The 13,056-nt window shown below is 38.8% G+C and overlaps 1 protein-coding gene and 1 pseudogene across 2 annotated transcripts in view; both read right to left on the bottom strand.

The window, feature by feature from the left end:
• The window catches only part of TMX3 (thioredoxin related transmembrane protein 3), an 88,973-nt gene extending 85,599 nt beyond the window's left edge, over nucleotides 1-3,374 (bottom strand). The window contains exons 1-2 of one of the 2 annotated variants that reach the window (XM_043993529.1): nucleotides 3,114-3,374; nucleotides 1,748-1,802 (exon numbers count right to left, since the gene is read on the bottom strand). In XM_043993529.1, coding sequence (XP_043849464.1) covers nucleotides 1,748-1,802; nucleotides 3,114-3,363 — 305 coding nt within the window. In that variant the 5' untranslated portion in view covers nucleotides 3,364-3,374. The remainder of the gene's footprint in view (nucleotides 1-1,747; nucleotides 1,803-3,113) is intronic. The other variant, XM_043993525.1, reaches the window with a different exon arrangement.
• An 8,216-nt stretch (nucleotides 3,375-11,590) lies between these two features.
• LOC122737195 lies at nucleotides 11,591-12,795 on the bottom strand (annotated as a pseudogene).
• Between the last annotated feature and the right edge of the window lie 261 nt (nucleotides 12,796-13,056).

Below are 13,056 nucleotides of genomic sequence, written 5' to 3'. Positions count from 1 at the left end.
AAATGCAAACTCTTTTGTACAGCATTTCCCCACAGCCTAGCTCTAGCTTCCCGTATAGGTTAATTATACCTTAATCCACTTTACATACTCTACAACTAAATGAGCAGTTGCTATTATTCCTCATGAAGCAACCTGTCCTTTATACCTTTATTCTGTCTGTCCTTCATGCCTGGAATACCTTTCCTCTTCATCTCTGCCTCTTGGAAACTCTAGCTTTCTTCATATTTCAGCTCAGTAGCCACCTCCTTCAGGAAATCTTTCCTAATTCCAATTGCTAGCCCAACCTGCCCCACCCCTCTCCCCGCTTCAACTCTGCATTAGCTTGTAGTAATTCTGCAAATATCCTGTATTTATCTATGAACATGTTGCAAACCTCTAATAAAATACAAGTAGTTCGTTGGTTGCAAGGAAAATTTTTGTTATTTGTATCCCTAACACTTAATGCAATGCCTGGAACATAGTATATGCCTCATAGATACTTGCTGAGTGATTCTCAAACTGGTGCTCCATCCATTTATCATTCTGGGATTATAGCTTTAGAGATGGAAGGGCCCTCAGAAATAATTTTGTTCAAATACCTCATTTTAACGTGATCATACTGAGGCCCAGAGATTATTAATGATTTGCTAAGATCAAGGTATAAATATCAGAACTGGAAATGAAACTCAGATCCTCTGACTCTAGCACTATATAATACACTACACAAATAGTCAAATCTGATTGCTTCATTTCAAACATGTCAATTGAAAGAATGTCTAGGGTGTGGTTAGGAAAAGAAGGGAGAAACTTCATATTTAGCTAATGTAAGTGAAGTACATGTACCATATCATTATTATGTTTAGTGCAATGGGGATGGAATATAACTAAATTAGGGATTGCAGGAATTAGGTGAATATAAAAGAACATGAGAAAATACTGAGGATATATGGGGACTTTTTGTTTTTGTTTTGTTTTGTTTTTGCAGGGCAATGGGAGTTAAGTGACTTGCTCAGGGTCACACAGCTAGTAAGTGTCAAGTGTCTGAGGCCAGATTTGAACTCAGGTCCTCCTGAATTCAAGGCCAGTGCTTTATCCACTGAGCCACCTAGCTGCCCCCGAGGACATTTTCTTTACATGTGTCTAGTACTGTCCCTGCATCTAAGAAGAAGAAAATTCTTCCTCTCTCTTCCTGCAACAGAAGACCCAGAGGTTAGTAGTCATAGTAGCAATACTAGTATTCTCAAGTTACACTAGAAGTTAAATAGGCTTCTGTGATCCCACAGTCATCACTACTATTTTTAGGAGAAAATTTATTATGAGCTCCAAAAAGGTTAGTAATTTGAAAACTACAAGAGTCAGTGCCTACATTTAAAGAATGGAATAATTTCTTTAGTAAATCATTATTTAACAAATTTATCATGCACTCTTTTCATAATTTACATAAGTTATGTTTTTTTCACCTTCATGTTTAAAATACCAAGAAAATTAATTCTTTGACAACCTCCTTTCAAGTAACTTACATATTAAATTTTGAGATCCTAGAGGATAGGAACTGTCTTTTGCTCTTCTTTGTATCCCCAGCACCTAGTATATAGTAGGCACTTAATATATGCTTATTGACTGAATGATGCCTGCCTCGCAAAAGCCCCTATGTTCAAGTGTTATGTGCTGTGTGAGTTTACCTAGTGTTATAAATAAATAAATTAATATTTGGAAGTACTTAACAGGTAATGTTAAATATTTTCATATTATATATACGTATACTCACGATTCATCTAACTCTTCTACAATATCTGCATCCACAATCTGACCAAGCACAGCAACTGAAAAACAAGAGAAATACAATATGCATATACTGGCTTTGTGTTTTAAAGCAAAGTAACATCCTTTGCAAAAAACTTTCATCACCCACAATGAGCAGAAATTTTAATTCACTGCAATATACAACTAAAATACAGAATGAGTTCATTTCACTCAACAAATACTTTTAAGGCATTATGCACTGTATTTGTGCATCTCTTTTGTGGATAAGTGGAAGTTATTTCCAATGTTCCTCTTCCCAAAAAATATACAACCTGTCATTCTCTACCACACAATTTTTCTTCCGGCTTCTTTCTGACCACCGAACTACTAAAACCCTTCATACTACTTTTGCTCACACCTTCCCCCTCTATTGATGGAAGAAAATAATTTGGGGGACTAAAAAAAAGGCTTCGGCTTTATGGAATCACTTTACCTGAGGTCCAAGTCAATTCACTGATATGCGCTACCATTGTCTCTGCACAATACCTAATTTTTATACAAATTCTGATATATTCCTTCCTATTCCTATCCACAGTAACTCTTTCCAGCTGTATGACTAGCTAGGCATTTAAGAAGCTATGGTGAGAATTTGCTTCAAGTTGGCAGGTTGTTTATTGCCCAAACTCACTCTTATGCGATTCTGATCCACCTGAAGATTGCTTCTACTCCTTTCCCTCCACATTAAACCAAATCAAGAGACATCCTTTCATAGGATGTAGTCCCAGAATTCAATGCAATGCATTTATTAAGCACTTACCATATACAAAACATGGGAGATGGGGAGGAGGGTGATTGCAAAATATTCAATACAACTCCTTTATTTTACACAGAGAGATTAACAAGGGCAGGGAAGATGAAGTGACATACCCAAAGTCACACCTCCCAGATTTTAATGTACGTATTTCAGATTACAAAGCTAGGGCTCTTCTCATTACATCACAAGGCCTCTCTTTGGAGGTTGCACCTCAAGCAAGCATAATGAGCAGGTGGGCTCAGAGGGCACCTAGATCCAGTCGGGTGACTGAAGGCGTGCACTACAGCGGGGGGCCTAGGCTAGAAGGAGGGAAGAAGACCAGTGGGGTGTTGAGTAGCTCAATCAACCTCCTGCCCACTCCGTCCCCCCACCCCCACCCCAGGCAAGCCAGCTTCCAGCGCGCGCACGCGCTTCTCCTACAACTCCCCTCCCCCATATTTCACCACCGTCTCCGTCCCTCCCCCACTTACTACCCCTCACCCCACGGCCTAGGCAACTAGGCTGGGGTAGGGGCTCGCCCAGTCCTCTGTCCCTTCGCCGCCCCGAAGCGTCCCTCCAGACCAGCACCCGCGCTTACCTGCCGCATAAAGAAGTAGGAGATGCCGACCGCTTCCAGCTCCCATGTTCACCACTGCAGACGAGCAGGAAGGCGGCCGCTGAAGGAAGAAATGGTGATAGTCGGGAACTGAGCGGGGAGGAAAGGCCACCACCGCCTCCGCAGCAGCTGCCGGAAGGGGAAGCGCAGCTGTCACTGCGCAGAAGAGGAGTGAAGGTGTGAGCAATGCTGCTGTTAACCGCCTCAGGAAGCTGCCCCAGCTTCTGGGCATGCGTAGAACACTTCTACGCATGCTCCACAGTGCTCCTCGTGCCCCCCATTCTCTCCCCCCCCACACTGCCCCCCGCCTCCACCCCCGGTCCTGGTATTGCGCGAGTGTGGTGTCTGGGTTCTGTTGTGGGAGGGGTGTTGGGCATCGGAAGCCTATCGTGGGTGAAGAGTTAAGACAATGTGGGAGAACACAGTACAGCCTGGGCTCAGCAGTACAGGCTTCTGTCTAAAGCTGACTGCATTTGTCGTTCGCCAGTCTGTTGAATAACCCTACAGGGCTTTGAGCCGCATTGGTGCATTTAAGTAGTTAGGCCCTTTGCTAAGGATATCTCTTTGTCCAATCGTGTTTATTAAAAGTCCCCTTCAACTTGTTCATCTTCATTGTTAAATTCCATTAATGTATTAGACTTCCTTTGAAATGAATACCTGATTTTATTTGCACATTTCTGGAAACCTTTGGAGCAGTGAAGGCCCAGAGAGAAAGATAAAAAGGGGAGAGCTGTAGAAAATTGAGACCTGTCTTTTTATTTTTCTTCTTCTGAAAAACGTTATCTTTTTATTTCATTCATATATATATATATATATATATATATATATATATATATATATATATATACACATAAACATATACATATTTCTTATGTGTGTATATATGTATATATATATTTTTTAATTGTAGTATATCAACATACAGCCACAGTGTATTCCTGAAAAACCAGGCAATATCACTGACTATAAGTGAATTTTTTACACAATGAGCTAAGCCTTTTTAAATAATGTTTTTATAGATCACTGAGTTGTCTTTATTTCTCTCATGTTTGTTTTCTTTAATTATATTAAACTAGATCTGTGGTTTAATCAGTCTGGATGTCTCTTTCTCCCCTCCCCCCAAAAACTTAATGATCATGCAAATTTACAGATCACAAATTATCCATGCCTGGTCATCCTGTGAAACTGTTCATACTATTCTCCCAAAAGTTCACTATGGGGAATGCATCTACTAGAAGCCACGACTCTGACCCTTTTTATAGTTCCTTCTCTATCCTTGTTGTTAGTTGTGTCTAACTCTGTGTCCCCATTTGGGATTTTCTTGGCAAAGATACTGGAGTGGTTTGCCATTTCTTTTTCCAGCTAATTTTACAGATGAGGAAACTGAAACAAACTGGGTTAAAGGACTTGCCCAGGGTCACATAGCTAGTGTCTGAGGTCAAATTTGAACTCAAGTCCTATTAACCTCAGAACCAATACTCTATCCACTATGCCACTTGCTGCCCCCCCCCATTCCTCTCTAGCACCTCTTTATCTCTTGTCTTCCTTCAGTTTTAGAACGGAAGCTCCATAAGAGAAGGAATTTTTATTTGTATTTGAATCCTCAAGGCTTAGCCCATGGCACACCATGGGCACTTAACAAATGACTTATCTATCCATACTGACATTGTGAAGATACCACAGAAGCCCTCAGCCTGTCCACCAGCTATCACCTCACTCATACCATGTGACCAACCCATCTTTTCACTTCTACATTTTCCTGTAAAAGACATCCTTCACTCTAATTTTTTTTAAGTGCCTGATTTTTAATACCCAACACACACCTTTCCATTGCACTATGTGGTACTCATTTTTAATTTCTTGATAATTGTTACCTTCTAAGACTCATGACTTTTCAATGATACCTATAAAATATTGATAGTGAAAAGATAGGCCTTTGTTTCTGGGAGAAGTTTGGAAGAATTACAAAGCTTTACATCTTAAAGGCAATCCTGTGTACTCTCCTCTTCCTGTTTAATTCTGGGCCCAACACCTTGTTCATTTATATTATCAGAGGGTGTGTGTATGTGTGTGTGTGTGTGTGTGTGTTTGTGTACACACTGATGGACTGTATAAGTTGTCTATCCAACTGTTGTGTGTAATAATCTGAGCAATATATTTTATTTAGCTACTTAATTTTTCTTATTTGGATGGTTAGACCAAACTGTTAAGTGTTTGGAGATGTCTTAAAGCTTTTCAATGTTCTGGAGTAATGCTACAATCAGCACAACAATAAGCACAAACATGCATCATTTGCAGAAATGAGTATATGAATAAACTCACTATCCACTAGGAAAATCTCTTCAAATTTAAATCTGGTAGAATTTTTGTAAGAAAATGGTTAATGCATTTGGTGAAAACACATTTCCCTGTTTTATGTCCTGCCTGATATTAATGATCACAGATGGTCATTAGAAAAGATTATCTCTGTTATACTTTTCAATGAATCTTGGTTAACTTTAATGTGTGAATGGGAGACATCTTATATTGAGAGAATCTCAAAATGGTATTAAGCTTTTTGCACAACTTTTGTATTTTCTAATCTTTAGATAACATGAAAATTAATTCCTAGATTCCCTCATAATTCTGTAACCTCCAGTATTTATATCTTCTATATATAGATGGATAATAAAAAATATATTTATTCAACACATACTATGTGCCAAGCACAATGCTAAGCACAGAGATATAAATAGGGAAGCCAGACATTCCCTTTTCTCAAGGATCTCACACTCTAATTGGAGAAGACAGTGAAAAGAAACAGAAAGATTGAGCTGTAAAGAGGACATTAGTTCCCGGTGTTCAGCATCAGGGCAGATAGATGGCAATGCTTGCAGTTTGTGGAGAAAATATTTATCATTTATTATATTATAATATTGAACCTCACTTTATGTAGCTAGAAAATCGTCTAATCTAAAAATCTCACTGTGGAAGTCAAACTGACCTCAGAAACCCTCTGATTCCAGGGAAGCTGGATGTTTGTAAGAAATAATTAGATCAGGGCAGCTAGGTGGCACAGTGGATAAAGCACTGGCCCTGGATTCAGGAGGACCTGAGTTCAAATTCAGTCTCAGACACTTGACACTTACTAGCTGTGTGACCCTGGGCAAGTCACTTAACCCCAATTGCCTCACCAAAAATAAACAAATAAACAAACAAACAAATAAATAAATAACTTAACCCTCATTGCCCTGCGAAGAAGAAGAAGAAGAAGAAGAAGAAGAAGAAGAAGAAGAAGAAGAAGAAGAAGAAATGATTAGATCACATCCAGTGCTTGACCCAAATTAGATTGACATCTGCTGTAATACATTTCAGGATTCCCTTCTCTTGGAGACTACCTACTATTTACATGAGGCCAGTCAGGCAAATGTCCTTACACCCTTGTCTGAACTCTTTAAAATGTAATATCACAAAAACTTATACACTTTCTTTCCAGCTCTCTCCCTACCAAAGCACCCAATACATTTCTTTCTAAAACTATTTCAGAATTTGAGGATCATTCTTGCCAATGAAAGGATTTGAAGGGGATGGTAACAGGGCAAAACAAGTCAGTATTAAGAGCCTACTATGTGGCAGGTGCTGTACTAAATGGTAGAGATACCCCTTTCAGTAGGTCCACAAGGTCAAAATTATTTTCATAATAATACTAAGGTGTTTTTAATTTCTAAATAATGTAAATATGGATAGACATAGCCTCCCTTAACAAAAGTTCTTTAGGAAGTCTTCAATTATTTTACAGAGTATAAAGAGGTCCTGAGACAAAAAAGATTGAGAACAACTGATCTAGTACAAGCTTCTCATTTTAGAAAAGAGGAAAATGAAGCTTAGATAAGTTAAGTGCCTTATCAGGTCAAGCTCATCAGGGCCAAGAATCTAGGTCTTCAGATTTCAAGTCTTCTTCAGATTTCTAGTCCAGTATTTTCTACCACTACTATACCTACTATTACTACAATGACTATTGATGATGCCACTCAGTACTATTGATGCTGTTACTATGAGCTAGCATTTTATATAATGCTTTAAAGTTTGCAAAGTACTTTACATATGTCATCTCATTTAATCTTCAACACAACTCTATGACACAGGTACTATCATTATCCCCATTTTGCAGGTGAAAAAACTGAGACTAACTGAAGTAACTTGCCAAGGGTCATACAGCTAGTATGAAGCAGGATTTGAACTTAGATCTTATCTTTTTTCCAAGTCCTGTGCACTATGCACTTTTTCACATACTATTGCCATATATTCAGAAGATTAATGTAGTGCTTTCATCACTACACAGCCCTGTCAACTGCTCAGGTTAGGTATTTTACAATACTGTATTTGAAAGTAACTTTCTGGGGCAGCTAGGTGGCACAATGGATAGAGCACCGGCCCTGGAGTCAGGAGTACCTGAGTTCAAATCTGGCCTCAGACTCTTGACACTTACTGGCTGTGTGACCTTGGGCAAGTCACTTAACCCCAATTGCCTCACTTAAAAAAAAAAAAAGAAAGAAAGTAACTTTCTAAACATCAAATCCTAAGCCTTTTGCTTATTTTATTTCTACTATGAACATGGTATTATGTACCACAGTGTGCTAACTTCTAGTGTGCTAGCTTCTTTTGTCTATCTACAAAAATTAGTTTAAAATATAGTCAAATGGGAGAGTGTTATCACTGCTTACTAGATTGTTAGAAGCCACTACAAGTGAAGAAGGAGCATTTTACAAATGTTTTAATATGGTTTAAAGCAATTAATAAATGCATGACTAGACTATTTTTGCCAAAAATGAAACTCAAAAGTGAGAAATGTAAGACCTTATACTTGGGTTCCCAAAACAAAAAACCTTCACCAAAACAAGATGGTGGAGGCATGGTTAGATAGCAGCTTGCCTGGAAAAGATCTGGGGGTTTTAGACACTCAAATCAATGAACTAGTGCATCATAAACATTTAATAATGTGGTGATCACTGTGATAAATGCTGGAAATACGAATACATGCAAAAAGGAAGATACTCCCTACCTTCAAAGGACTTACCTTCTAATAGAGAATACAACACATAACAAGAAGCTGAGAAGGGTGGGTGAGAGAAGAAAGGGACATGATGAAGTCTAGAGGAGTTCAGCTTGGTGGGAAATATAGATAGCTGGCCTTCAAGCTTGCTTGAGATTTCAAGGTCAATGTAAGTGAGTTGGGTATAGCAACCCAAAAGTCCAATGTACTCTTGGGCATTTAAAGGCAGAGACTCCAGGAAGAATCAGGAAATACTGTCTTTTTTTATTCTGCCCCAATCTGAACATATGTCCTATAAATTTTCTATGGAAATGTTACCCAATAGATAAAGGATAGAAAGGCTTCCTCTAATTCTCCTAACATGCACTTGGATAGACAACCCATGGAGTCAGTCTATCATTACAAGTATATTAGACAGTACTTGATCCAGTCAGCTGGTTTGAGAATTTAAAAGGAGAGTGGATTATATCACTTCTGGAAAATTATACAGTATTTTTAATGATCCATAGTTCCTTTCCAAAGAAAATATTCATCTTAACCTCAGGATTCTTTTGATGATGTCTTATGGCCAAAGACATTCTTCTTCAAAGAACTGAAATTGGGAGTCATCCAAAAGGCAATGGAGAAGTCTATATGATGGGTCTGTGTAGGCTATAACTTATTGCCCTAAGAAAAGCTAATTAGAAGTGTATATAGTAGAGGGATAGCACATATACACACACACATAACTAACTATAATATATGAAAAATGCATGAAGAAGTTATAAAACAAAGGACTTTGTAAAAGATATGACATAATGAGAAAAAATATAAAGGTAGTGATATTTAAACTAGATTTTAAAAGGATTGAACTAGTAGACACAATAGTTCTGTATCTGGTCCAAAAGTATAAAATATGCTCTATGTTTTGAAGAGGTATTTTGCTGCTCAAAAGAAAAAGTAACTCTTTTATATAAATCTTCCTTTAGAACCATACTGGCTTTAGACAGCTAAAATGCTGATAGTGAGTGTTCATTTTCTTTGCTTGAATAATTAAAGAGTCTAAAGGAAAAAAAGAAGATAAAAGGAACTTAGGTGGGCACAGGATTAATTTACACAGTCAGTCTCTTTTTCAATGAACAGAAAGGAGTAAAAGAAACAGAGCAGGACCAAACGATTGCTATCTTTAAGATTTGGTTTTCAATTGGAAAAGAGTTCTGAGTAGCTAAAGAAAGAAAAGATTTTGTTTCAAGACCTGCATCTGTGTTAACTGAACCCACTTAGAGAGATAAATTAAGTACAGCAATTAACTCATTAATAGATTCCTAAATTCAGACATAAACCTGAAATATCTGCTTGGGTTTTTAGGTCATATCTACTGAGGCTAGAGTAAATATCTCCAAATGTGACGGTTCATATGATCATAGATTTAAAGCTTGAGGGCACTCAATATTCATCTAGTTCAGCCCCGTTATTTTGCATATTAGGAAATTGAGGCCCATAGAGATTAAATGAATTTGCCAAGTAGTAAAATGAAGAGCCAAAAATCAAAACCAGGTGTTCGGAGTCCAAGTTTGTTGATCTTTCCAGTAAACCCCACTGGTCAGAGGCAGCTGGTGGTACAACAGATAGAGGAGTGAACTTGAAGTCATTTATCACCATTAGATTGTTATCTCCTTAAGGGCAGAGACTACGTTTTGCCTCTTTTTAGATTCCCAGCACTTAACACAGTATCTGGCACATAGTTGATACTTTAAAAATGCTTATGAATTAATTGGTTGGTTGGTTGTACCTGAGTTTACCCCTTCTGTGAGTACCCCCACTAATGTCTAGATAACCACTTCTGCCCAACACATGAGAAAAATCTTTGGTGAGTCCAAATCCTTCAATAAATTAACGGAACTCATTCTTTTTTTTTTTTTTTTTAGTGAGGCAATCGGGGTTAAGTGACTTGCCCAGGGTCACACAGCCAGTAATTGTCAAGTGTCTGAGGCCAGATTTGAACTCAGGTACTCCTGACTCCAGGGCCAGTGCTCTATCTACTGCACCACCTAGCTGCCCCGGAACTCATTCTTGAAGAATTGAGAAACCACCTCCCCAATCCAGTGATTCTGAAACCCCAGTTGCCATTGTTCAAACCCCATTTGCCAAGGCCTCCTACTTCCTGCTCCCTTATTCACAATTCTCTCTACCCAACTTTCCCCCTCAGTAGTCCCCAACTTCCCATTCTAAAACTAACCACCGCTTCTACCATGCTCTCTGGAATATCTGCTCCATAGCTAATAAACTTCCTTTCATCTTAAATATTTTTTCTTTCCCATACCTTCCATTTTCTATATTTCATTGAGACCTGCCTTTCTTCCTTCTACTGACACAACCTCTCTGGTCACCTTTTCCAGTACTCCTTGCACTTTTACCCATATTCTTCCCAAGTCATTACACTTGGAGGGGTAATTAGAATAATTCTGACTCCCTCTTGTCACTTCTGGGCTCTCCTTCAATCCACTCCATACAATAATCTTTCCTCCTTTGAGGTTCATTGAATCTATATTTACTACTCAGTCAATATTCTGATTGTTACTTTTTTTACAAATCTCCAAAATATCTTTTCTTTCCTCAATGAGTTCAGTGCCTAGCTCCCCATATTCTCTCTACCCCAGCACAATTATATGGGGGCACTTCAACATATATATATAATATTTTATTTTTATTTTTGCAGGGGCAATGAGGGTAAAATGACTTGCCCAGCATCACACAGCTAGTAAATGTCAAGTGTTGTAGGCCAGATTTGAATTCAGGTACTCCTGAATCCAGGTCCAGTGCTTTATCTACTGTGCCACCTAGCTGCCCCTCTTCAACATATATATTGATGCTTTCTCCAACACCCTAACCTAACAATTCCTCAAGTTATTTATTTCTCACAACTTATTCCTCCACCCCTACCTCTGCTATAGACACAGATTAACATATCTTTGATGTTGCCATCACCTACAATTGTTCCACTTCCACTTCCATGAACTATGAAATCCCCTTAATTGAAGAATTTGTTGTTATTCCACCTTTCCTTCTTCATTGCAACCTCTAACCCTATTTTTCATCCTCACCATGCCCTCCATTCCTCAGTTTCAATTAAATTTGAAAAAATGTTTTAAAGCTCTTAATAACCTGGTGCTTTCCCTCCCTTCCATTAATCTTACATTTTACTCCCCAACAAAATACTTTGTGATCCAGTAACAAGTACTGGCTTCTTTATCTTAAGTAAATGGTAAGTTTAGCCAGAAATTGTCTTATCACACCAGGTTTGGCCATTTTTGACCCTAGTATAATATGACTAGGAAAAAAAAAATCCATTCTGTAGGATAGTTTCCTTATTATTTATTTATTTTAGCAGTTATCTAGTTTATTTAGGCATAAGCCTGCAAAAAGCTGATGATATAGCACACACTTCTCATGAGTACAGTGCCCGCCATTTGTCCAAGGAGCCCCAGCTGGGGATGTACTTTACCCCACAGCCATCAGGAATGAGACATTTCTCAGCTATCATATCCTCAAACATCAGCCTTGAACTTGGTGAAACCAGACTTCTTGGAGATGTGGATCTTCTGGTGGCTAGGGAACTTGAACTTGGCTCTCTGCAAAGCTTCAATCACATGTCCTTTATTCTGGACCTTGGTTTGAATTGACATGATAACTTGGCCAATGTGTATATATGGGCTACAGTGCCCCGGGGCTTCCCAAAGGCACCTCAAAAGCTGGAGTCTATCAGCCCAAGCACATGATAACATTTTATTGATGCAGATGACATAAAAAGGATGCAGGCACATACTGATGTGAAAGCCATCCTTGCCACAACTCTTCACCATGTATTTGTTGGCACAGATCCGAGCTGCCTCCAAAGCTGCTAATGACAGCTGCTCATATTCATCTGACACCATATGGCCACATAGTGGAAATTCATCCACTTTGGCTTTCTTTCTACTATAAGAAAATAATGGGCCTTGCCAATGTCCAAAGGCCCCAGCTTGATTGGATTGATTGGATTGACTGAGATTGATTGACTTCACTGATTAATGAACTTAAAGTTAATTCAATTGAAACCATACCTGTCTGGCCCTCAAGGGGATATTGTTCTCAGAAGCTGTGGACTCTGACCTCAACACGGGACCACCCTCAAGTCCAGTGAACCAATGGATTTGGATTATGCCAAATACCTTGAAGCAGGGTGGAAGGATTGCCTCTCCTCAGGACACAGAAGAAGTTTTCCTGGGGCAATTTGTTGCTCTAATAGGCTCTTGGTGGCAGAGGACTCTTGGAAGAAGCAGGCCAGGATGGACTTTTATCTCTCCTTTAGGGTTGATAGGTTTCTTAACTTTCTGAACTCCACGTGTTCTCTCTTTACTAATATTTGGAATGCTTTAATAAATTCTTCATGCCCCCAAACTGGTGCTAAAGCCTTTAATTTATTAATAAACCCTAGCTCACTTTCCCTACACTTGGGACAGGAATAAGGCGACCACACATTAGATTTTAAATGTCATGCTACCAAGATCAAAGATTCAGATCTTGGCATCAGAAACTCCCCTGCAGAAATGGGACTTTGGATATGGCTTATTTTTTACAGTAACTATAACAGCAAGCGAGAAGACGGCCCATGGTGCCAGAGCCAGCAGGAACTGTGTCTTGACACAGAAAGGAGTTTCCTTATTCTTAAATGAGTTCTAGGCATCAAGACAAATGGACAAATCTCCAAATAATGGATTGAATCAATAATAAAGGCTGGTTGGGAGGGGAGAAGCAAAGTATAACGGTTTTCAGGTGAGGCTTGGTAAGAGCCAAAAGCATCTAAACTACTTATTAGCTAACTTTAATGCCAAAACCAAAACCATCTTTACATTACCAAAGAGTTTCAAAAGG

This window comes from Dromiciops gliroides, chromosome 1 (assembly GCF_019393635.1).
Source record: "Dromiciops gliroides isolate mDroGli1 chromosome 1, mDroGli1.pri, whole genome shotgun sequence".
NCBI lineage: Eukaryota > Metazoa > Chordata > Mammalia > Microbiotheria > Microbiotheriidae > Dromiciops > Dromiciops gliroides.
This window is presented reverse-complemented; position numbering and strand designations above follow the sequence as displayed.